The sequence below is a fragment of the Drosophila suzukii genome, chromosome 3, assembly GCF_043229965.1.
Source record: "Drosophila suzukii chromosome 3, CBGP_Dsuzu_IsoJpt1.0, whole genome shotgun sequence".
NCBI lineage: Eukaryota > Metazoa > Arthropoda > Insecta > Diptera > Drosophilidae > Drosophila > Drosophila suzukii.
This window is the reverse complement of record NC_092082.1, coordinates 9563362-9590776: the sequence shown is the minus strand read 5'-3', so window position 1 is coordinate 9590776 and position 27415 is coordinate 9563362. Positions and strand designations below refer to the sequence as shown.

The following is a 27415-nucleotide window of genomic DNA, read 5'->3' as shown; positions in this document are numbered from 1 at the left end:
CATTACGCTCGGAAACGTGCTGCTGCTCGCACAGAAAAACCGAAACCGAAAACTGCGGATAAAGGTGGAATATTGGGCTTGACAAGTTCAAGTTTGCCACAAAACACAGAAAGTCGTAAAACGTTGAGGAAATACAAGATAAAAAGTAAAAAGTATAAAAAACAAAGGTTCCACCACCGCGCGCGCACGCAACTAAAACAACAAAGAAACGGCCGCGTTGTTATTGTTGCTCTTTCCTGCCAATTTTCGTGTGTGCCTTGTGCCTTTCCCTTTATCGTCTGTTGTTTTTATCGACGCGTTCGTTCTCGTGTTCTTTCTTTTTCCAGCCAGTGCGTGTGTGTGTGTGTCTTTCGCCCCCAAAAATATCTCTCTCTCGCTCTCTCTGCGTTCGATTTGTTTGTTGTTAACCCCGCGCAAAAAAATTACAAATAAGAAACATAAAAATTAAATAACAAAAAAAAACAGGAAACTGACCCCGCCAGATCAAAATCGTAAAAAACCCTTTATGCTAATCAATGAGCTGTGTCTGAGGCACAGTGGAAAATTTTCAAATTTCGCAAAGCGGCGACGTCATCAGTGGTCGCTATTGTTGTTGTTGTTGGCGCCCGTGGCCGAGTAAAAGGTAAAAAACGAGTAAAAAAAAGTAAAAGAATACTTCAAGTACGTGTCAATTATAAAATTCATTTTGGTCTGCCATTCCTGTTGTTGTTCTGTCTGCGGCTATTTTCGTGCAAAAGATCTTTAACTTGTGGATTTGTTGACTTTTAGTCGCATTTCCCCACACTGAAAAAAAAAGAGTTTAGTTTCAATACTTACTTAAAAAAGATTCAGAATTAATATTTAATAAATTTGATTAAATTTTGAATTATTAATGAATATTTTGTTAATGTGTTAGTAAATCAATCTCTAATCTCTACCAATAGAAATTTAAAAAATATATATATAAAAATATCATGACATTTTTTATAAAATCTAAAAAATCTAAAATAAAAAACCCAAGAAAGTTTTGAATTTGTTTTAACAACTTAATATAATTTTGGGATACTTATAAACGTAAAATATTCTATCCCATTTCTATCTTATTAAATCATACCTTTTTTTTCTAAGTGCATAAATAAACATTTACTGGGCTTTTTCGCAGTTGGAAAAGTGTCAAAGAAAATGCGAAATTTACTCGGCGGCAAAACAATTACGGAACTATATCTTGTTAAATACTATTTGCTGCTGTTGGCCAGCTGTTGGCTAAGAACTTTTTGGCCCCGATTTTCAATTGCCGTTGGACAAATTATCAAGCAGTCAAAAGAGATAAATCAAGTCGGGTCCGTGAGCAACTGCAGCATGTGACTTTGAAACTCTGTGGAAACTGGTTCTATTTTGGACCTCTGGCCAGGGGCAGTGTAGGTTTATATTTTTTGTGTTCTTGATTTTTTGCCTTTTTTTTTTTGTTTGTTATTATTGTTTTTGTATTTGTTCGACAAGCAAAGCCAACACAGTTTCAGTTGTACTGGGCACGTAGTGCCACGTTCTGTGCTCTCTTTCTCCATCTGCCTTTCTTCCCCTTTCTCCCCTTTCTCCAGCCCCTGTTTGTCTTCCATTCCCCGCGGCGCTTTATGCTAAGTTTGTCTGCTTTTTATGCAAATTTTCAGCAAACAACAAGAAAAACAACAGGAGCAACAGCACCAAAAACTCTACTTTGGGGGAATTTCTGCTATCAGCACTGAGTGTGCTCGAAGTCCCCCAAATGGACCCCTCCCCCAACCCCATTTGAACGCCCCTGGGCACCCCCTCGCTCGCTTTTTGCCCAGCACGTGAAAAGCTGGTTGCACTTTCTCGCCTGCACTCGCAGAAAAGATATATGGGTTGTCAAAAGTGGTTTTTTAAATATTTTTAATATTTTTTGAACTCTAAATCATCTTTGTGTTATAGTCAGGGGATCGTTAGCAAGAGTTATTTGTGGTTTTTATTTTATGTGAACTACTGAAAACTGTATTTATATTTTTAAACAATAAGGCGGATCTCTATACACTTTGTAGTTGAGGGTAAATATAGCACTATTTGCTTTCCAAACTTGCTGAGTAAACAATAGTGCTATTTTTGACGTATAAACTCCAGTAGGCCTTTAAAAATAAAAGTCACAAACATCTCTTTTTTACGGTTTTTAGTTATAGGGAGTACTTTTATAGCTACTGTCCAAGAAGTTCCACTTAAAACGAGCTATCGTTAGTTTAAAGAATTTATTTAAACTAAAAATTGTCAGTTCCGCTACAGCTAAATGATGTAACAAGTCATAAAACAAATGTATTTCCCTAGAACTGATCATAACTAAAAAAGTTCTATAGTTGTACGATAGTTAAATGCAATATAGTATGGGTTCCAACTTTTTCAAAATGGTTATAATAAAATCGCTTATCAAGAATAGTCGACCTTTGTGACTTATCAGCTAAAAACTTTGAATGAAATTCTGTTAGGGGTATATTTTAGAGAGTTTATAAATCTTTATAAAATTGTTGGCGGCTCTGGACTTTTAGGTATAGAAATGTTTAAAAGTGTTTATGTTTTTATGCAGCTTGTTAAGAGTCTAACCATGTTTAGCACAAGTTATTTAAGTATTTCTAAAAGTCATCTTAATATACCCCCGATAAGGAGGCAATAAATCCCCGATTTTAGTGGTATTTTTTGCTGTGTGGAAAATATTTGTTCTTGGCACCCTCTAACTCCAAGCGAGCCCCCTTCTGCCCCGCCCATGGGGTTTCAACTGGTGAGTAATGGCTCAATAATTTGGCTTTTCCCCCGTTTGCCCCCTTTCTGCAACATCTATGCTGCAGTCGCGACCCGCACACGATAAACACACAATGTTAACTAGAATTTGTTTATCTCCAGTCGGGTGGTTATTTTTTTGTTCTTATTTTGCTATTCTTGCTGTTTTCTGTTATTGTTCTTGTCTGATATTTAACCAAAATGTATCATGAAGCTTAAAGTTGGGTTTTATTGTTATTGCCGCCTCTGCCGTTGCTGTAATTGTTGCTTTGCACTTTTGTTTATACAACTTGTGGCGAATCCGTTGTTGTAATTTTGCGTTTTTCGAGAGTAGTGTTTATTGTTCCTTCAAAGCGATACACAGAATTTGCAGTGGCCGGCAAATTGAAGTATTTAATAACAATAGGTTATATATGGTGGAAGTAAGGGGGGTTAAGACACTGGCGTAGACAAAGGGCGAAAGTTGATCCCCCCTTAAATATAAGAAATTCAAAATAATAGTAAGCATTTCCGCCCTTTCAAATTCTTTAGAATTTAATAATCAATATCTGGAGTTGGTTTTTATTAAATAAATATTTTTGAAAGATATCATATACAAGTAATAAACTCATAGCAGTCTTAAATTAAGACATTTAATATGGTGGAAGTAAGGGGGTTAAGACACTGGCGTAGACAAAGGGCGTAAGGTGATCCCCCCATAAATATAAGAAATTCAATATAATAATAAGCATTTCCGCCCTTTTAAATTCTTTAGAATTTAATAATCAATAACTGCAGTTGGTTTTTATTAAATAAATATTATTGAAAGATATTATTTACAAGCAATACACTCATAGGAGTCTAAAATTACGACATTTAATATTTCAATAAATATTTGTACAACTCACAATAATTTTAATAAGTAAAAAAGTTTTGAATGGTAATACCATTTAAGTAGTAAAATTGTTAAATATTTTAGTAAGAGGTAAACCGTATATAATAAACTGTTTTTAAAGATATTATTTAGTTAAAACTCGGAACTTATTCATACAGTATGACACCCTTAAGATAAGTCATTTCATCACGCTTCAAAGTGTTTATGAGTCATTAAAACAAAATCACCGACAACTGGTGGAAGGGTTTATCAGCTTAAGGGCATCGTTACGTTCTGGATATGACAAATATTGTGACACCCCTTTTGCAACGGCCATGTCTGCTATTGATATTGATATTGTACATGTGTAGGCATTCTCGGGAGTGATTTACCAAAACAAATGAAAATAAACTTTTGCTGACTAGGTATCGGTTAAGAACCGCTGATGCCATCTGTGGAAATTTCCGAAGAAAACCGTTTACGTACTTTTGGAAAAACAGCTCGTATTTTTTAAAACAGCTGACGAATAGTGCTTATCGCGGTGTATGAAATATAATCAATCTCCGGGGATAATAATTGTTTGGGGCTATGGTTATATTATATAACACCTAAACATACAACGGAACATATACAATAACTCTTTGGGTCGTTTATTTACTAAATCGGTTGTCATTAGTAGAACTGCAATACCCTAATTAAGGTTTTGGTTCTATTTACATTTGCAGTTTGGAATTGGATTTCAGCCTTTTTGTATGTTTAGGTTTTCTGTGTGCGGTGGAGCGTTGCCAAATGTTTTCATTCCGTTTCAAATGTCGTGTTTTGAATGCAATTGATTTCAAGTGCTTTGAACCTTTGAACAAACGAACACTGTCGATCATAAATCCTTCAAGGCCGGACAATATTGTCACTCAAGTGGAAAGTGGAAGTACGGGGCCTAACGAAAGTATAAGGCAATGTGGAGGGGTTATATAAATGTTAAAAAAATATATGAAATTAGTAACTAAATGGTAAATCGATTGGAAAAAATCAAAGCAAGTACAACCTTTTACAAAGAGTTTATTGCAGTGTTTTTTCAGCTAACTGATATTTTATTGCATTACATTAGTGATTGTATTGTGTTGCTTTATATTCAAGTAATTAATGCTAATTGCATTTATATATCACTTTTATGGTTATATCAATGTAAATGCTTTGTGTAGTAATCCACTGTAAAAAGATATGCGATAACCGCAATTATTCGGTCGTTTAGCTACCGTAACCGACACTACTTGATAATATGAAACCTTTAAACAGAACTCTGAATGGTAATTCACGCCTATCGATTCAATTGTAAAGTGTAATTGTATGATTACTAACCTATTCCAATAAGTGCACTTGAACTAGCCATTTGTGTGCTTTAAGTATAGTTTATAGTAATGAATCGCACGTTGAGGGTTTGGTAATCAGTCTGGGGATCGTTTGAAACGAAATATTTATGGTACGCGATGATTTATGGGGGCACTTAAACAATGCGTTTTCAATTATCAAATATTTTAATGCACTCATATATTCGAAAATGGTATATGGGCACACTTCTGAATAATTACCGGGAGTCGTCAACGACATTTTCGCAGGTATCGGGGCAGTATACATATATGTATAGTATATCTCAAGTGGTCTTAAAACTGACATTTATACGTTCGAGTGGTTAACGGCTACTGGATTGTGGAAATAGGTGGCGGTACGAAGAGGGTAAAACCCCTTTCCGGCGGCGGAGCTACGAAATGGGAAAGAGTTCGCGGCGCTTGAGTGCTTTCAAGTTCAATGTCAGCTGCAGTTGCAGTTGAAAATGCAATTCCAGTTGCAGCTGCCTTTTGCAGTGTTGACTGTTGCAATTTGGTGGATCGAAAAACAAAACCGGTTCGCAACTTGTTCGGCAGCACGTGAATGTAAAATGTGTGGCATCAAGCAGCGTATCCAGCGGATACATCGGAGGTAGGATGCGAAAGAGCAGCTGACTGCTGACATAAACCGGTTGGTTCTGGAAAGATTTGGACCGGGGAGAAAGAGTGTTCGATAAGGAGACGTGGCACGAGACTGGACTGATAAAACCGAAGCTTCTCGACTGATTGCATAAGGAACCTGGCCATTTAAAGCCATTGGCTTAGTCATTTATCATCTATCATCAGGCGGCAGGCTAATTGACATTTCTCTGGGGTTAAATCAAATCAATTTTGGGAACGCGACACATAATAGACAATTTGATAATTTATGAAGCCGCCCGAATGGCAAATCCCATACATTACTGTCTGTCAATTGTTTTAGTAAATTGAAGCGAAATCTGAATCGGAATCGAAATCAAAATGAATGGCCAACCCAGTGCGATAAGAAAGCTAAGGTGTAGGCGGTACTTTTCTGATACCCGCTAACGTTTTTTTTTATGCCGCTCATACGTATATATAAGCAAATAATTTAAATCAAATTTAAGTCAGACCGTCGTACGATCGATCGTTTGGCGTCATTTCGCCAGCGCACGCTAATGAACCCATAAAATTGATCACCACGTTAATTTTCACCACCCCCCCGCCGTTTGGAACTTTTTGGGATTTTAAATTGTAACACCTTCGGGTTTTATGGGAACCTGCGACCGCGCCGTTTTGTTTGCCTTTAAGTGTCTTATATATTTATAAGTTTTAAGTTGCCTCTAATTTTGATAACATGCAAGTGACTGACTGCCATTCGTCTGCCTTCCCTTGTGTGTGCAATAAAAAATGTGTAAATTTATTTGTTTTCACCCAGCGACGTGCACTTTATCGTATCGAATTCGGTTAGTGTCACGCGATCTCCGATCGATCGTATCTGAAAAAACTCCAGAGAAATCAGTTGAGTTGGTCTGATCAAAAATAACTCTAGATACTTCTTTATCTTTTGTGGTTTCTGAGTTTTTAGATCTGGAACTTTTATTGGAGAGGAGCTTATGATATATTTTGACTTGTATTGTTATGATAAATTACTAAAAAGTTAATATTATTAAGAATATTGTATTGGGATTGTCAGAGAACTGTATTTTTGTATGAAATACAATTTTTTTTAGTTTTATAGGTCTTGTAATATTGTTATTTTGGTATATTGTTTTTATAGTGTTGCTCTTTTTAGTATTTTCTGCCTCTCACTTTTTTGCGAGTCCATTGAGATTTAAGATATATTTTTGTCTTGCTAACCAATAAACTATTATTTAAGTGAACGTTTTCAAACTAAAACAAACTAATCACCAAAGGAAAACAACGTTCAAATTTCCACTGAGTTACTTAAGTTATAACCTGTACAAACACAAATATATAAGTACCAATAATAGGCGAAGCAATTTAGGGATTTACCAAGCATTCCCTGAAGCAGCAAAATGATGGACTGGGTGTACAAATATTTATTCGGCAACCTTGGAAGCGTTTCCGCCCTCGTTCAGCCATTGATCAACTTGGAAATCCTTTTATTAGTTAATAGCGTTTACCGTAACATGCCACCCACTTTTATGCAGACGCGAGGCAATATCAAGGTTGTCGAAAAGCCAAAAGCCAAAGTTTTGTTTGCTCAGCAACTTAACTTTAATCCATGGTCAGACAGAGGAGACACATCAGTTTGTGTGTGTTTTTCTTTTTTATTTTTATCGAAGAACATATGGCAAACAAGACGATATATCCAAGGCACATGGAACTCAAAAAAAAACCCCTCCCCAAAGACGAGTCACATTTTCTTACATAATCAACCAAGTGAAAATTTGTGGGTAGCGCAAATAAAACAAAAAAATGAAAGAAAAAAAAAACAGTTAATGGGACGGGCTAAGTTTAGGCGCTGGGTCTAAGCACGAGACTCATGTTGGATTGTCTACGCGATATACGATACGAAACGAAGCGCTGCTCCTCACACACAGATACGCACCCATACAAAGGCGGCGGCGGCGGGGTTTTATATTTGCAGTTCGTAGATACTTCGGGTGGCAGCGGCGGCGGCTCACTTTTCAAGCGTTCTTGGCGGCCGAAAGAAGCTCACATAAATCAGCGCATTCGCAGCCGCAACAGGTTCACACGGCATTCGTTCGCCACGGAGAAAGCCACGTCGGTGTCCTGAATATCGCGTATCCGCCCCAGTGGTTTCGGTACATCCAATACGCGTTCCCAGTCGTCGTGCAAACCAATTGGCCAGCGGTGCCTAATTGAATTTGTTTCACTTTTTCGGCCATTCTGTTATTGTCCTGCCAGTCTGCCGGTGGAGTTTACCCATAAAGGTGCTTACTAAATTATTAAGGACCTTCGGACACGTAACATTTAACACTGGACTCGGGGTGTCCATTGTCTATTCTCTATGCGCTTGTGTTTGTTTCGGTTGATTGCCGTTCGGGTTCAACGCCTGCCACGCCCCAAATCGCAGGTGCTGCCATCAGCACAAACAGGCGGTGCCCATTATTAACATAAATTCTGGGTTGTGTTTCAAGCAGCTGTCATAGGGTTATATTAATAAAAAAATATAAATTCTTATATTTTATATTGAAAAATAATTTAAAATATAATTAATTATTGAACAATATAAACTATATTGTTGTGAGAAAATATCTAGATTAATAACATAAATCTCTTAAATCATAAAGAATTTAAGTCGCGTAGTTGTGCTGAGAAATTAATAACCAATGTTTTAATTAAATTTTCAGTTCACCAATTAGATCACTCAGTTCTCTAGAAAAAACATCCATAAACTGTCCCACATTTTTCGTAGTATTTACTTGCTCACCTACTTATTTCAAGTATAATTCGATAAGATGGTTATTAACCATATCGCGCTTATATGTACTTAATTTAGGAATATGACAAAAGGCATGACGATTAAAAAATGAAAAGTCTATTATTATCCCCTTTTAAATTTATTTTTCACGTTGATGTCATTTTTAAATTAAATTTTGATAAGCCAAGAATTGATTAAGTAATTATATTATTGATATGAAATAGATGAGATTGCAATAGATACATTTAAGTCTTTTAGAAGTGCAAAGTTTAAGTACTAACAAAAAAATTTAAAATATTGAATTGTGATATTATAGTATTGATAATATATATTAAACAAAAATCAATTAAAATACCATTTTTTTTAATTTGATATATGATAGAATTAATTTTTACAAAAATATGAACATATAATTAAACTTTGTATTACATTTCTGGTATAATGATGATTCCTTTGCCTTGAATGATAACATTTGCTTCGAAAAAATAATGCAAATTTTATGTAAATCTTAAAACCGAATAAGAATTTTGTGTAGTGTAGGGTTTCTTAACTGGAAAAGGAGATGCAGATCGTTAAGTGAGCGATCTGAGTGGCAAAGAACACCGCCTTGGGGCGATGATTGCGCCACACTCATTCCCACTCAGTCCCGAATAATAATTGAGTGTTCAAATAACGCAAATTGATCACGAGCCGTCAACGAAAGTCGCGTGCTTCATCGACCCCGCCCCTCCGCCGCCCTAACTATGCGTGTGGCTGCCATTTAACTTTAATTGAGTCGCGTCGAATGCTTTTTATTGCGCTCGGTACTTACAGATATATATACATTTTTGTGCCTTCAATTGGCCTCCTTAGGCCATAGTGACAAAAAAAGCAAAAGTCGAAATTGTTTATTAATGAAATTGCGTTCCAAGCACTCGCTTCTGTTTGTTCAACTACTTTTTTCTGTATCTCTTAATATTTTTTGTTTCTTTTTTTTCAATTACAGGGCGTTGAATTCGCTGCCCCGAATGTTGAGATTCTTGGAGCATCCACAGTGGCCGCAGCAAATTACCAAGCTCACCAGCACCCCGATGCCATTGCACTGCCTGATCATCAAATAGGCAGCCTGAAATACCCCCAAAATCTTCGGATTGGACTCTAAATAAATCAAAAATCAAGAAAGGAGAGCTGAAGAAACACTCAAGATGAGCTTCAGTTCGGCCAGCGGCAGGGAGAATAATGTCCGCAAACTATCCTTCCTGGGCTTCAATACCAAAAAGAAGGTAAGTCAAATTAGAAAATATTAAGGTTATTATGGATTATATAGAACACATAGAAAAGAACACCCCATCTGATTTAAGAAGACTACAACGCAACATAATTTAATAGTTCTGAAATTTATAAATTTATTTGAGGCAAAGCAATATATTATGAAGTAAATTTATTCAAATTTATTATAACATTCCAATCGAAGCTCTAACCAAACTAATAAAACGAATTTAAATACAAATATTCTTAAAACGTTTTCTTAGACAACTAAAAGTTATAGTAAAACCGTTTAAGCACTTCCATCATTTCTTGATTGCATTTCCTGTGTGTGTAGATAGATTAACTATAAATAATCCCGCCTAATGTATTGGCTTTGGCTGGGAAATTAATTAGGCAAATGTGGGAATGAGCTCATACTTTGGCTGATGATGATCCCGATACGACTTTTACCCAGTCAAGGTTTCTCTCCAAACTATTTTTTTTGTTTTTGTTAGTAATGCAAGCATGCGTACATATTTCAAAAAAGTGAATATAATGTGCTGCTGTTGGTAGTTTTCCATTAAATAAATCACTTTTTAAATGTATTTTTTTTTTGCTATTGCCAATTTGTGAATAATTCATTTGCAAAGCCCGCACGGTAATGTCAAGTAATTGTTATTGATTTTTTTTTTCGTTGTGGTGGCTTGTGTTATTTCTCAGTTGTTGACTTTTCTACACATTTCCGCAGTGTGTCAGTTGTTTTGGGCACACCGGCATATGCCCGCCAGCTACCAAGTGACACAATTTAGAAACCAGTTTCCAGCAAATCGATTTGGGTTTCAATTTCGATTTCAGTTTGGGTTTCATGTACTCAGTAGATCACACAGTGCCTAATCATGCATTCATTCATGCGAAAGTGCTGCCTTTGTGCTCGACATTTTTTTTTGCCAACATTACGTATACGCCGGGTGGTGCTGGAGGGCGACAACAAGTTGTCAGCTTAAAGGCTAAAGCGCTAAACGCGTCGAAATAAACGCATTTTAATTGTGCAACCGACAACAGTTGGCAATAACGGTAACAGGAAGCTAGTTAGACATTCAGCATTCAAATGAATATACCCACTCTACTCACTACACACTCATTTGGCAAACAGAACACACAACACACAGAACGGGAAATCGATATTCGTGGTCAAGGCCGCGGCTGTGGCACTCACTCTGGCATTGACAATGAAAAGTAATAGTACAGCGGAATTGTAATCGCAATCAATTCATTGACACCTGACCAGGTGAAAGCATCTAGTTGCATTAGCCGTGGGAGCAGCAACCTCAATTAACTTAATTGCACCACAAAGTATGCCATGATTTAGGTGCAAAACTAAAAATAGAACGGTCTAGAAGGCCTTAAGCTTTGAAACTGTTTTATCATAATAAATATTGTACAAATACCACATTTGGTATGGGTATGGTATTTTAATCTATTAAATGTTCCTCTCAAGACTTTCTTAAGAGCCTGTTAAAGTTGAATACTAATGTTGCTATGAATAACTAAACAAATTAACTCTAAAATGTTTTTCATGAAATAGTTACTCTGTTTTATATTAATTATATATTAAATAGTAGCCCAAGCCATAATAAAATATATATACTACCATTTTTAAAGGTACTACTTTTATATTACCATAACTATCTTTATTGATAAATTCCTCTAATAAATGTTGTTGTGTGTAGTAAAATTATGGTTTTACGAGTATTGTCTAATCTTCCGCAGTCATTTATTTTACCAAAGGATATTACCCCCAACTCTTTAAGCAAGTACACCCCAGTTGTTTAATACTAATTATGTATACATATCATTAATCAATCAATTACCAATCGTGTCATCCATTCAGCCTATTTAATGGTTAATGGCCCCACATAAATCAGCTCCCCTGAGGGAATCCTATCATCTTGAGCTGCATTGTACGATCACATAACTCAATTAGCCATTACAACTTGGCTGTTATCGCTAATTACCCAAAATATATACACACATGTATGTATTTATGGGTGGCTAGCTAATGAGTCTTAATGTTCTGGCTTGCTGTTCAAAGTGCCATCAAGTGAATAGATTTTTGTGCAGGGCGAAAGAAAAGCTTTCTTTTTTTTCTTTTGCACAAAACACACCTCTCTTTCTCTTGTCTATAATCGTTGGCCAAACACAAAACACTAAGTGTTGGCCTTGAGTGGCCTTGACCATCATTGGGAGGTCCTGTGAGCGTAAAAAAGCTTTGCCATTAATTATGCACTGGTAGAGTAGGTGGGAGAAAAGAAAGAAAAAAAAAAGAGAAAATGCTGAGCGCACAAAGCTTTTGGCTAGCTGAAAAGCTTTTCTGGCCAAAACTGCATTCCGATTTACGTCAGCAGGAGCGTATCCTGGGGGCTGGTAGTGGGTGGGTCGGTTGGTTGGGTGGGTGTTGTTATAGTAAAGCCCGCCCGTCCTGGTGGCCCTGAGAATCAGCTGAGCGTGGCCGAAACGCTGCAGCGCTGCCAGCTGAGCGGCCTGTTCTACCGTTATACGCGCGCTTTAACCCTGCGCCTGCGCAATGGGTCAAAAGTTCAGGTAACGCCAGCAGCAGCAGGCAGCAGCCACAAGCCCTCATTTGCTGGGCAGCCTTCCCAGTCAACGGAACTCGGCTCGTTTTTCCCATCGATCCAAACAAAAAAAATTACCATAATACGCGGGTCAAAGTGCAACAGGCCAAAGGTTTTTTGTTCTTGGCAAATAACAACTATTACCAAACTTGCAAACGTGATTAAAAGTTGTATTTTTTGCATATCGAAAACTGGGAGCCCTCAAGGTAAAGCGCAAAACCTAGTTAAACTTGTTTGATCTATAATGTTTAATCAAAAACGCACGGAAAGTTGCCTAACACACAAAACTTTTCAAGAGCACACAACCTTGAAAATTGTTTCAAAAGAGCCCATCCACACAAACACACACACACCATCGAGAGGAGAAAATGGGAAAAGCCTTTCCTTACATATAGAAAATGTTGTCCCTTTTGCTTTTTTTTATAAAATTATAGTCGAAAAGTTGGCAGCTGGGCACAACAAGTGAGTTGGCCTTTTATGTGCCATAGACACTCAAACTCTGGAATTTTTCCCCATATATATATGTATATACATTTTCCGGTGGAAAATCATTTTGGGTGTTGCATACTTTTTGGGGCAATAAAACGGCTCAGCGGCAGTGAAAAACACGCAGAAATGTTACCGAAATGCTACCTCAAGCGACAGGAGTCAACCCCCCTCAACACACGTGTGTCTGCGGTCACAAATGTATCTGTACATATATCTATAGGTAATTTTATATATATTTCGAGGTGTCTTTTTGTGTGTGGCATCTTATAAAATTAGCCATAATAACCAAGTTTCATTTCGGTTTGCCGGATTGATGAATGATTGAGTGCCTGAATGGGATTTTGCGGTTTCGTGTTTCCAATTTGTCTGCATTATAAAAACGTTGTGAATTATTTAGCAGTTCATGCATTATTTACACTCACACCTGAAGTGGAAAAACAGAGGCATTCACTTTGCTTAAGTTTTCCTTCAAGGCAGGAATGTTGGGTGGGGTTTAATTTAAAGTTTTGTGCAAGTTCCATTGGCTGAAAGTTATATAAGCCGCTTAGCCTTATAGTTTTTTGTTTATGGGAAGACCTTTTAAATACATAAATTTTATAAACTTTTGCTTTAAATGTTTTCCATCCGGTTATAGATTGTTTGCAGACCAAAAATAAAACCTTTTAAGACTTATGTAATGTGAATACTTGGTGAATATTTATCAGTTATAAAATGTGGTATTTGGGAAAAAGGTTCAGGCTTAGGTTTTTATATTCAGTCGGTACCATTTAGTTAGTAATTGCTTAGGCTTAAAGTTTTCATTTTATAGATGGGTATATCTGAAAAAATCTTTACAATTTCCTAATATTCAATTTTTACTTTAAAAGAAAAACCATTTCTACAAAATTCCCCACATTTCCCGGAAAATGTGCTTACTTCCGGTCGCAGGATAATAAATAGAGCAGGCATCAGCTATTTATTGCCAAACGCCATGGCCCACACACACACTCTCGCTCTCATCCCCACCCATACACACAATGCCACCGACTGACCTTGAAGTATGCAACACTTTTCTATAGTAGGATAGTGAGAGGCTATAGTGTGTGAATATAGACGTTTCAGAGGGTGAGCCGCATTGTCAGCATGATTTCCCATCACTAGATTGCGTTTACGAGGCTTTAACGCTTGTGCCTCTGCCTTTGCCTTTGCCTCCGCCCAATGACCAGTTTAACCTTTCGCACGTGTCCATCTCGCTGCGACCCCTGACCCCAGAACCGGTGTCCTGTGTCCTGTACCCACTTTTCCGCTTTTCCCCCGTCACTCTTGTGCTTGTGCGAGCATTTCCGCTGCGGAATTCACATTAAATTAACACAGATACACACCAGCACACACAAACAAAAGCGTTATAGAAGCATCGTTAATTTGTGCAAACAAACAACAACAAAAAAAAAGTAATATCTAACTGCGTAGCGAAAGCAAAACAACAAAAATCCACTAAATTATGCACAGGCCGTGGAAAAAATTCGACAGCTGCAAACAAATAAAAAGTTTTATGTATACATGCATAAATACATCCCACCCAAACTCAGAAGTTAAATGTTAAGTTAAACGGTTTATGTTTTCGCGCAGGTTTACTGCCCAGCAATGTCCACTTTTTATGGTCTTGTTAGTTAAAGCCAGATGTTGAAATATAGTAAAAAAATGTATTTGACATTCTGGCAACAAAGCTAAGAAAATAAAACAATGTTGGACAGTTTGAGAATTTTTATTATAATTTTAGAACAAGTAATTAATACTAAAATATTAAGATTTAAGATTTAAAATGATTTAATATCTAAAAAATTAGTAGCCAATCCTACATTAATACTTTTATGTAACAACCAACAAAATGTGTTACCATTTTTCCAGAGTAATATAAACTTAACCAATATCTAGGTTTCACCTAACTTTTAGCCCCTTTTTTCTTCCCACTTCCTTTTGGCAACTCAAACAATTTTCCAATAAATACAAAGTTATATGCGCGATACGTCCCGCAAGACTAACTTGTAATCTTCTGTGCAGGGCCAAGTGTAGAAACTTATTTGCCGGCGATGACAACAACAGTTGGCAACTCGCAAAATCTTAACAAGTTTCGCTTTAGCCGCAATTCGATTCAATTTGGCAAGTTGGGAAAAAAGTTGTTTAGGCCACGAGCGTCTAACTTGCTTATGACTTGTAAGTCACGTGCCGCCGCTCGCTTGCCGCCTCGCAGATGTCAAATCACATCAGAAACACTCCGCGAACTCGGCTCAACTTATTTTATTGTTGTTGGCCCCACTTGGAGAGTGGGTTCCTAAGCGGTTTATGTACATGCATGCCCAGCTTTATGGCCAACTTATGGCATGGCTGTGACTGTAACGGCACACAACACTTGTCAACCGAATAGGTGCACTGAGTTCTTGGGAGGTTTTAGGGGGGTACAAAATATGTATATTAAAAACATATGTCAGAATATGCCATGCAAATATAAAATAAAACGTTGCAAAAGTCAGAAGGCGGAAGGAATTCTTAGAACAGGAAGAATCTAATGGAATGAACTTTTGGCAAGCGGTTTAAGATTACATCCTCTGAAAATTGTTGATAAAAATTTCTGTATAATAAAATATTAATTTAGGATAGGAAATGATAGGATAGGTAGTATTTTAGTAGATTTGATAGAAATACAAGATTACATCACCTGAAAATGTTTACTAAAAAATTTCAAAACAATAAAATATTAATTTAAGATAGGATAGGTAGGAATTTAGTAGATGTGTTAGAAATCCGCAAATAAGTGTTCTAAAGACTTAAAAATTATTTTTTAAAATCTATTTTTGGATAGAATTAAATGCAGTTATTTAGTCATAAATATTACGAAACAATCCATAAATTACATTTATTCAGAGTTAGTATACCTATATATTCCCACTTGTACTTTGCCTAAAAATAGAGCTAATTCTCCCCGAAATTCTCGTTTTGGATGATCTCATGGGGCTTCTACTTCTTTGGCTGGCTACTGTTTGTGCATTTGGGATAGGATAGGATAGGTTAGGAGTATGACCCGTGCATATTCATTTGGCTCCGTTGCGAACGCTAAACAAACAACAACGAAAATTGACAGCTCAGACGGCAGGTGGGCGGGGAAGTGGGCGTGGCAGGTTTAGGGGGAGGGGGTTTGGGGCCTAAGCATACCATCGATTATTTGTGATAAGCGCCGGTGACATGCTGCATAAAGTGCGACTCTCTGTTAGAACGTTGGATACCTGAAGAGTGGGTGGTTTTTGGGGGGATTTTGGGTGGTTTTTGGGAGGTTTTTGGGTGGCTTTGAAAGTGGTTCCGAGAGCTTATGTAGCTGGCTTGTAGCCACATTATGACGGGCATCAAGCTAATGGATGAATGACAAAATACTTTTACTGCCTGCTGCCTTTTCGTATCTGTAAATCAGCAACGCCAACAACTTCATAATGAACACAAAAAGGCGGCATTAGTATCAAAGTCATTATGGGACAACTTAGTGTTTATCGATTAATTAACGTAACACGGCGCGCTACGCTCGAGCTTATCAAATGCAAAGCGCCACCCACAAAACGCCCATAAAAGCGCCCATAAAACACCCACAAAACACCCACCCACTGGGGTCACACAGATACATGGTCGTTGGTCTTCCTTCATATTTTTTTTTCATAGCTGCCGGTCGGTGGACACATTGACGTTCCCACGTGCAGGCTCTCAGCGTTATTAAATTTTTTCTATTTATAAACTCAAACTGAAACTCTGTTTGCCTTTGTTTCCGCCCTTATCTGCCACCGGCTTATCAGGAAGTGAATGTAATTGTCAAGGATACGCTAGTCCGGTATATTAAAGTTGGCATAAAATATTCAACAGTTGCAGACCTGACCGGGAATCGAAAAGTCCTTCGGCTGCCCGAGGGGCCAAATCGCATTTAGTTAATTCCATTTGCATTTATGTACCTACCACATCTAAGCATACGATAATTTTCATGTTGACGTAGTAAACAAAACTGGCAAAACACTCGACCGGAACTTCGAAGGCCCTCGAAGACGTGTCATTAAAGCTGAAAATACCTGGCAAAATATGTTGACTGAGTATGAGTGTGTGAAAATATTTGAGGTTTTTATTATAGCACATGAAAGAGAATATGAATATTCATAGTAGATAATTTGTGGCTTGTAGTATTATAACCAGAAGATATTAAATTCCTTAAGATATAATGGTAGTCTTTTGCTAGTGGAAAATGGTTTTACTTGATTTTATTCTTGAGATCCGGAAATAAAAATCATATGTTTTATTGTTCTAAATAGTATTTTAAACGTGGAAATATATTGTTAAATTCCTTATTAGATATTGTTTACTGCGAGTGGAAAATGCTTTAATTAGATTCAGAAATAAAAAAGATGTTTTATTGTTCCGGAAATGATTTTAAATGTGTAAAACAGTATTTTCCAAAATAGACTTCCCCAGAAAACAATTTATTTGAACACAAGAGGCAAAATTGAATTCCCTGCAACCTTTTCAGTGATTTTCAATAAACAACTTGAGATTTTTCCTATATTTGTAATCTGATAGCCACACAACAATTGGGAATAATTGGGTTTACTCCTTTCTCGCCTGAGGCAAAGAAATATATATGTGCACATATTTTTCTTCTACCAGATGATGATGTTGATATTGATGTTAATTCTTGAGAGAAGTGCGCAATCAATGCCTTCGTCACTATGAAAACCAATTGGGATCGATTAAAACCAATTAAGAGCGACGCCCAGAGAATCCAGTTTGATTCTCATCATCAAGTGGCTGGGATATTATGGTGGAATGTTTAGTTTTTTAGGGCTCTAAATGCGTACGTTAGCACTGGTGATGGTGGAGAATGATTAATGTACGCCTCTGAGACGTTTGCTACCCAATTCTTTGCGTCCCCCAAAGTGCTTTCCACCAGATTGTCAAGATCTCGAAAGACTCGTGACGCGAAGCAATAATGCTGCGAGTCACATGACTTGTCTGACTTTGTTTTTCCTATAGATTCTTAATTGAAAAGTATTTGCGCCGACTTGACTCATGCCCAACGTGACCAAACGCATGAAAACAATTGAGTAACGACAATTTGTAGTTATATTTATATTGTTTTCTTCTTTTGTTTTTGCAGTCCGGCAATGAGGATCCCGATGAGGTGCTGCTGGACTCGGAAATGGACAAGGTCTTTGCCGGCACCAGTACGCGCAAAGACAAGTTCGATGTGAACACCTTCCAGGACAACTCCCAGCTGCCCATTGGATCCCGCAAAAAGAATAGCAGTAAGTTTTGGGATTATAATATTGGGGAATATAATGTTGAGTTATTTTGGTTTATTAACAGTTCGCACAAACGATCTGAACATCGAGGAGGATTCGGAGTACGAGAGCCAAACGGAACCCTTGAACAATGCACAAAACTACGATGACATCCCCGAGGACTTTCCGTTAGTGTCGGAGAGAGCCGGACACGGTGACCACTCGGACAACTCGGTGGACGAGAAGCACGTCCAGTTCGGCGGCAAGAAGAAGATCGTCGTCACCCCGCCCAGTTTGAGCTATGATGAACAGCCCACGGACCAATCGCACGAACGTAAACGCAGAAGAAGGTAGGAATATTACCTAGTAAAGATCTATTCCTTTGTATAACCGAAAATATAAAACATCTTAATAGGGTTCTGTGAGTCACACAGATAACACTGCCTATAAGTGATATATGTTATGTGGACGCACAGCTGCAAGATGATATAACTTATATGTAGTTTATTTTGTTTTATCTAAAATAATAAGGAAATTGACATTTATTTAAAAAAAAATAAGTTACAAAATAAATTTAAAAAAAATATATTTAACATTTAAATAGTAATGAAAAATCTTAAAGAGCTATTTATAATGACGGTAACATTTTTGTTAACCTTCAATTGCAGCTAACTTTTTTATGTTTGTAGTTTTTAAAGTAAGCAAACACTTTAATAGGTAAATAGGAATCTAAATATACAGAAAATATAAATTACTTAATAAGTTCTTACGTTTATTTTTTAAATTAAATTATTAAATAAAATACACCGAAAAATATTGTTTCTTAAATGAATAAATATTAATAAAATATAATCCTCCTTCCAGCCGCCACCAGTATTATAGACAACGTAAATTCTCACATCAGGACAGCGTGGAACCCAAAATCAAGCTCGAGGAAAACGGTGATGCAGGTGCGCGTCGCATCTCTGTCCAGCCTGAGGACACGGCATTGGAGGTAGGGCCTGAACACTGGGACGTGGTTAGCGATTCCCCCTACCGAGAACCCCCACCCCCCAACTAACTACTAGTTCAGATCATCTAACTAAACCAGCTATATTGTGTCTCTCCAACTCTCATTGCTAACCCACAAAACATACGGACTCACCTGTAGACAAATGGCCAAATGCCGGCTAAACAGGTTGACCATCTTATCCTCGGCCGTGCCCTTAGCCCCAAAAAAAAAATTAGCTCCTGATTTGAAACTCACTGTTCTAGAACTAATCTATTGCTTTTAACCCCCCGTTATAGGAGGCTGATCTCAACGAGCTGAGATCACATCGTTCGGACGACCCGCGTGCCCTGCGCCGCCACAAGATCCATCACTCATCCATCAAGTTGCGCGAATTGCCCCAGATTACGATTTCCCCCTTCACCAACAAGAAGCCCGAGGTGGACCATAGTCCTCATGAGGTCTGTATTATATCTATCTTAATAATATTACCCCTATTTATATTGACTTGAATATCTTTTTTGTGAACAGATCTTTGTGCAATTGGACGAGCTCACGGGAGTGGGCGAGGATCGCGAATGGAAGGAGACGGCCCGCTGGATCAAGTATGAGGAGGACGTGGAGGAGGGCTCCGATCGCTGGGGCAAGCCCCATGTTGCCTCCCTCTCCTTCCACTCGCTGCTCAATTTGCGTCGCTGCCTGGAAACGGGCGTTGTCCTGCTCGACCTGAACGAAAAGGACCTGCCCGCCGTGGCCTATCGCGTGGTAGAGCAGGTGAGTTATCCTTTAGAATAGATTAAGGAAAAGGATTAACGATAACAATATTGATTTTGATTAAGGTAGGAATCATATTTTCACTAAAAACATATGGTTTTTTAAATTATGTTTTTTGAGATATTTAGGCCGAAAGAAGGGATTCCGACTTTGGTAAAAAATACTCATATTTCTAGTGGTTTTACAATCGTAGTTTCGCCAAATCAAGGCGCACATCCAAAAGACCGACTGTTTTGAGCAAGTTGGAACCCATGCAAAATATCCAAATTATTTTAGGGAAAGTTTATTTTTTGACCAACTTTCGCATTTTTTTAAGAGGTTCATTTTTTGCGAAAAATTGAAAAAATAACACATTTGTAGGTTTTAATGCCAAAATATTGGAAATTAAGCTACGAGTTTAACGAGGTATGACACTCCTTATTGTGACCTTTTTTTGCAATATGCCAGCCAAAACACTGATCTTTTGAGGACGCCAAAGGAGGATTCAAATTTTAGTCAAAAACACTCTTACTTTCGGCGGTTTTTCAATTGTAGTTTAGCCAAATCAAGGAGTACAGCTAAAAGACCGACTGTTTTGCGCAGGTGTCAACCTCTGCTATCGATCCCAATCATTTTAAGGGAAATTTATTTTTTGACCAAATTTTTCATTTTTAAAAGGTTACATCATCTATTTTTGCGAAAAATGGCAAAAATAAAAAATTTTCAGATATGAATGCCAATGAATTGGAAATTAAACTACGAGTTCAACGAGGTATGACACTCCTCATTCTGACCATTATTTGCAATATGGCAGCCAAAACACTGATGTTTTTAGGGCAAAAAAAGAGGATTCAAATTTTAGTCAAAAACACTGTTATATTAGGCGGTTTTTCAAGTGTAGTTTATACAAATTAAGACGTATTGATAAAAGAACAACTGTTTTGAGCAGCTTGCAACCTAGGCTAACGATCTATATCAATTTGAGAAAACTTTATTTTTTGACCAATTTTTGCATTTTTTAAGGGTTTGCATCATCTATTTTTGCAAAAAAAGTCAAAAATTTAACTTTTTTAGTTTTGAATGCCAATGGATTGAAAATTAAACTACGAGTTCAACGAGGTATGGCATTCCTCATTCTGACCATTATTGGCATTTTACCAGCCAAAACAGTTATATTTTAGACGGAAAAAAGGAAGTCAAGTGTACTGTAAAAAGATCGACTTTTTTGAGCAGATTGCAACCCATTCTGATGACCCCAATATGAACATATATAACATGAAACAAGAAATTTAAGAGCTATAATAAAATCAAATTATATATTGACTTAAAAGATATATACAGAACCAATCTGTACTCAAAACTAACATTACTTTTGTTATCAAATCAAACTAAAATGAAATATTTTTCTCTCCCCATTAGATGGTGATCGAGGACCTGATCGACATCAATGACAAGCCCTCGGTGATGCGATCGCTGCTCCTGCGTCATCGCCATGTCAACGAGCACCAAGGTGTGCTGCCCTTCACCAAGCGGAAGTACAACAGCTACACCAGCCTGCAGGTGAGATAACAATCCACTATTCATTCAGCCCATTCAAATGGTTTCGTTAACACTTCTGTGCCTTCTTCTTGTCATTCTAATATCGCATTATCATCCAACCATTTATCTATTGTCATCGTGCCTGTCCGCTATAAATAATTGGCTTTCAGTGAAAATTGTGACAAAAGTTTGTTAATTCCCATGATCGTGGTCATTATTCTCTTGTCTATTTCTGACATCTCATGACTCACAACTCGTACACCAACATCAACAATAATAATAATAACAACTACAACATCATCAACAACAACAGCAACTTATACCCAAATCGGTAAAGAACAGCCAAATTGTATATAGACATGATCGTACAGATATCTGATAAAACGCTGCTTTGTGTATCTCTTGAATATCTTTCTTTTTGTGTACGTTTTACTGATTTTTTTTCGCCACAAAAAAAACACACACACTCCAAATCTTCTTGCACTCCAAAAACAAAAGTTTCTTTGGATGGGTGCGGAGTCATCCCACCAGCAGTTCCAGCAGCAGCAGGCGCAGCAGCAACCTCGCAACTTGGCCAAGGCCAGGAGGAGCATCTGCGTCACCTCCAGTGCTCCGCCGACGGCGGCGATGCTCAATGTGGCCACTGCCACCGCGGCGGCGGCAGCGATTGATCACCGGCGCCACTCCACGATGTCCTACCTGGGTGTAATGAACTAGAACCCCCCAAAAAACACGCCTCCTCTCGTAATCCTAGAGTCAGGGAATGAAACGAATTAGTAGGGATGGTCCATCCTGTGGTTGTGAGTAAAAGGGAATAGATCCCATTCACAAAAAAATAGTTTGAATGTCTCAAAAACTAACAAAACCGTTCATTTTGTCTAAGATAACACAAGAAAGAAAATTATTTTATTAAAATCCCCTAAAAGATAGGTTTCAGAATTGAAAATTGTAACTAAAATATTATGTATAGATCCTTATGGGATATTCAGCCCTGAAAAAAATCAAGGATATTTTTCTTTTTACTAATTAGTAATATTATTTTTACTGGAGTCTTAAAAATATTGGAAAAGAAGAGAAATGTTGTTTAATAATGCTAACGTTAAGAAGTTACCTTAAAATGTTTTCTGTGGTAACCAATAATATTAATCTAACGTTTCATTCCCTGGTTTAAAAGGAGTCAGAAGCAGCCGAAATGCGCTTATAGAACTCGCGATGTTTCTTTTTAGCCCCACCACGTTTTAGCCAAGTTCCGTAGCCCTACTCCTTCCCCCCTAGAACCACTGTTTTTATGTGTGCTCTCCACCTCCACGATTGGCAAGTTCTCAATTGTGATTGTGATTGTGTTGTTCAAGTACCTTAGATCCCTTCCACTCGCAACTCTAAAATCTACTGCTGCCCTAGACCGCACTATGTTCTACTATTGTATATATCCTATATATATTCCGATTTTGTTCTGTGGCACGACTTTACTATATGCATATTTTGTGTTCAGTGTTTCGGCACCAGCTTTGCATGTAGAGCTTGCTTGAAGTTCCCCAGTAGATTACATACACCTTTGGTTTTATTTATTTACATTTTAATGGAATGTTCCACAGAACTTGTCTGGCGGCACGGATGACAAGAAGATCAAGATCATGCCGGCCAACGAGATTGGAGGCAGCAAGCGCAGCAATGAGCTGAAGATCGACATGAAGGACGACATGTACTCCTCGTCGCAGGAGGATCTCAAGAAGCTGCAGAATGACACGATCCTCAAGAGGATTCCCGCGGGTGCCGAGGCCACCACTGTGCTGGTAGGTTGTTTTCTTTATAACAATAATACCTTAGATATTAATGATAACCCTCTTTTTAACAAAAAGGTTGGTGCCGTGGAGTTCCTGGAGCAGCCCACCATTGCCTTTGTCCGTCTGTCGGAGGGTGTCCTTATGCCCACCTTGACAGAGGTTCCTGTCCCAGTGAGATTCATGTTTGTTCTTTTGGGACCCCGTAACTTCGACTTGGACTACCATGAAGTGGGTCGTTCCATCTCCACGCTGATGGCCAACGAGCACTTCCACTCCATTGCCTACAAGGCTGACGATCGCAAGGATCTGCTGTCGGCCATTAATGAGTTCCTGGATGATTCTATTGTCCTGCCACCCGGTAATTGGGATCGCCATGACCTTTTGCCCTTCGAGGAGTTGAAGGCCAAAAAGGATTGGATCCGGACGCGGAAGATCAAGGCGCTGCAGGTGAAGCGAGACAGTGAGATGATAAAGATCGGCAAGGATGAGGAGAAGGCCTTGCTGGAGAAGCAAACACTGGGAGCCATTGGATTTACAATTGGTGGAGGCGATGGGGGAGGCGATGGCGGTTCCGACGATGAAGATGGACGGAAGAAGAAGAAGCCAAGTCCGCTGGAGAAGACCGGTCGTCTATGGGGTGGCCTGAGGAACGATCTGAAGCGTCGAATGCCCATGTACAAGAGCGATATTTTGGATGGTCTAAACACGGAAACCCTGGCTGCCACCATCTTTATGTACTTCGCCTGCCTTTCGACGGCCATCACCTTTGGAGGTCTCGTTTCCGCCAAAACAGACAGCTGGATTGGCATCTCGGAGACGCTGATCTCATGCTCCCTGGTGGGCATTGTCTTCCACTGTCTGTCCTGCCAACCACTGGTGATCATCGGAACCACAGGACCACTTCTTCTCTTTGACGAAGCTCTCATGGTGTTTTGTACAAAGCATGATTTTGATTTCTTGTCCTTAAGAGTTTACGTCGGGGTGTGGTTGATTATAATATCCCTGACGGTTTCCGCTTTCGAGGGCAGTGTGTATGTGCGCCTGCTCACGAGATTCACCCAGGAGATCTTCTCAGCCCTGATCACGCTCATCTATATTGTGGAAACGTTTATGAAACTCATTTCCATCTACAAGGAAAATCCTCTGCTGGCTGACTATAATCTCCCGCCGCCGACGTTGGTTGCCCATGACCATGCCACCAATGAAAGTATTTTGAATACGACCGCAGGTGTAGCTGCAAATATTACCCAAGGATTCCTGAACATCTCGACAACGGCCATGCCGACGGGTCTGCCACCATTGCCCAAGAACCAACCCAACACCGCTCTATTCTGCACCATCCTCACCCTGGCCACCTTTGTGGTTGCCTACTACCTGAAGCTCTTCCGTAATTCCCACTTTTTGGGTCGCAATGCTCGTCGTGCCCTAGGAGATTTTGGTGTACCCATCTCCATTGCCATCTTTGTGCTGGTGGACTATCTGGTGCCGGCTGTTTATACAGAGAAGCTGGTGGTTCCGGAGGGTCTGTCGCCCAGCGATCCATCCAAACGTGGATGGTATATTGGTTTTGATACCTCCTCCACCTGGATTCCATTCGCCTGTGTGGTGCCCGCCCTGCTCGTCTACATTCTGATCTTCATGGAGTCACAGATCTCTGAGCTGATTGTGGATAAACCAGATCGTGGTCTGAAGAAGGGTTCCGGCCTGCACTGGGACATTGTGCTGTTGTGTCTTTTGAACTGTGCCTGTGGTCTGTTTGGCATGCCCTGGCATTGTGCCGCCACTGTGAGATCGGTGACCCATGTGTCCTCTGTCACCATTATGTCACGGTGGGTTCAAAATATAGTTTATATCTTAAATAAGTGAATTAATAAATTTTATAAATATTTTTTAATAGAACCCATGCCCCTGGTGAGTCGCCCAGGATCGTTGATGTGAAGGAGCAGCGCCTGTCAGGATTCTTTGTGTGCCTGATGATTGGTCTATCAGTACTAATGTCTCCGCTCCTGCGATTGATTCCCATGGCAGTGCTCTTCGGAGTCTTCCTGTACATGGGAGTGGCCTCCATGAGTGGAGTGCAGTTGTTCGAGCGGTAAGTGTTTAAACAGAGAATACATCTATAAGATATGAGGATCATTTTGATGCAAAACAGAATGTATACTATCTTTTTTTGTACATTATAGTTTAAATAATCTTTAAAAATATTTCTTAATTTCTTTAATTACAGAATAAGACTGTATTTCATGCCGGTGAAGCATTATCCTCCCACGCCTTATGTGAAGCGTGTGCGTCCTTGGAAGCTGCATCTGTTTACCACCATCCAGGTGTTGTGCCTCGTTCTCCTATGGACCGTAAAGTCATCCCAGTTCTCGTTGGCCTTCCCCTTCTTCCTGATCATGATGGTGCCCATACGGCAGAACTTGACGGCGCTCTATAAGCCCGAGGAAATGCAAGCGGTAAATTATATTATATAAAATTGTAAATCAATTATAATAATGAATTTCATGTTCTTCCAGCTGGATGGCAGCGAGATGAAGAAGAACGATGACGATGAGCCCGATTTCTATGAACAAACGAACATACCAGCCTAGGATTGGTCTGTTTGGAACTTAATTAGTGTTAGATTGAAAGTATTAAAGCCAAGCCACGTTTTACGCTGGCCCCTAAAAACAATATCACAATAGCAAAAGGCAAAGAAAAACAAAACTAAAACAATACAAATACAAATACGATATATTTGTTGCGAAATTCTGGTGTGAAAGCGTTAACGAACTACCTGCAATTAGTATTTAGAGACTAGCCACACAGAAACACACACCTGAACTACCCGAAATGCATATTTGTATAATATATACATACACATATGCGGGGTCTGCACTTTGTGATTGAAAGCGGTTGCTGCAAAAGCTGCAGAAGAAGGCGGAATCGTGTACCTAAATTGCAACTGAAATCATGAGACAAATTAGATTATTAGCCAGGATTATTGGGGAGCAGGGCAGAGAACAAAAGCATATTTTTGAGGCCAACAAAAAGAGTTGATGGTTTATCAAATTTGATATCGTTGTTACCTCTGACTTGTCAGGACTAGACAAATATCCTTCCAACGGAAAGGACAGTCACAAATTTGCATCACACACACACACACACACAAAGAAAACCAACGAAAGGAACAAATTATTTATTCAGTTGGAAATTCGCATGTATTATTAGCAATAATTGCATTTGCATATACACAAAAAAAACTATTATAAACTTGGCTTAGACCTATCAAATCGAAGCAATCCCCGCGTGGAAAACTAAGAGAAACCCTAACTAACTATTTACCTTCAACTGGCGTAGTGATAATTAGTGTCAAACACACACAAAACTAAAAAAAACCCCCCTCTTAGATCGAACAAACGAACAATTGTTTATAACAAAATCGTTGTAAGGACTTCAGCCGGAGGTGTCTTTTAAAGTGAATTCTCCGTGCTTGAAGTGGCCGCTGTAAGTTTGCCTTCTTTGTATTTGTAGTCAGATTATTGAAACACACGAAACAACACACAAATAAGTCCACACAAACACACATTGTACTTATACATGACTATGTTATATATATACACCCGCATATACTATTTAGTACGTTTCAAAGATTATTCGTTCGGAGCTGAGAGCCTAACCCAAACTATTTTTATGTAACTTGTATGTATGAACTTGTACTTACTTCTAAGTAGTTGTTGTCTAGTATTGTTTATTCCAATTCAAATAAAATTTAAAAATCGAATTATTTGTTTTATATGCTGACTGGTATTTACATAGGGGTAAGATTTTCACAACAGAGCATGTGAATAAGTCAATTTTCGTATAAAGTGGGCATCTTAAAGGGTTGGGCTGTTGTAATCATCTGTTAAATCGTTGTCAAAATTTAAATCTAGTTATTTGAGGAACAGCTTTTAAGGACGTTGGTAAATTTCGTATCTACTAGTAAAAATACAATAATATATTGCTTTGAAGAATTTATTATATTATATTTCTTTTTAAATATCATATTTTATCTAACCTTTCAAAGATATTTGATGTATTATTCAAAATTATTTTTCAGAACCCAAAACATGTGCTGTTTTTTAACATCAAAACCTATTTACCTATTTATTTCTATAAAATTAAACTTCAACATATTAGAAATATAGGTCAAGTTGTAGTTTAAGTGAGCGGATGCTATTAAAAATGGTAATGGTAAATTTAGTTTCAGTTTACTTTCTTAGCCTTGCTTTCAATAGCTTTTTTAGGGGCAATTAACGTATAATTTTAAGCTGGCCGAATTACAAATGCTATCCAATTATATGGCAAACTAAACCCTTTTAAACCATTCCAAT

The 27415-nt window shown here is 38.3% G+C and overlaps 1 protein-coding gene across 9 annotated transcripts; it reads left to right on the top strand.

The window, feature by feature from the left end:
- Ae2 (Anion exchanger 2) lies at positions 1–26823 on the top strand. 9 transcript variants are annotated; one of them, XM_065864130.2, is made up of 16 exons: positions 1–622; positions 9348–9624; positions 17873–18020; positions 18082–18346; positions 18861–18990; positions 19147–19173; positions 19284–19445; positions 19516–19758; positions 21157–21297; positions 21590–21607; positions 21775–21981; positions 22872–23069; positions 23136–24889; positions 24958–25152; positions 25288–25516; positions 25577–26823. In XM_065864130.2, exons 2-16 carry the CDS (start codon positions 9547–9549, stop codon positions 25649–25651), a joined length of 3870 nt encoding a protein of 1289 aa, XP_065720202.2. In that variant the 5' UTR covers positions 1–622; positions 9348–9546; the 3' UTR covers positions 25652–26823. The 9 variants fall into 9 exon arrangements, with proteins under 9 accessions (XP_065720202.2, XP_016934422.3, XP_065720205.2 ...); XM_065864131.2 differs by lacking the exon at positions 1–622 and adding an exon at positions 7660–7871; XM_017078933.4 differs by lacking the exon at positions 21590–21607.
- The last annotated feature ends 592 nt before the right edge of the window (positions 26824–27415 follow it).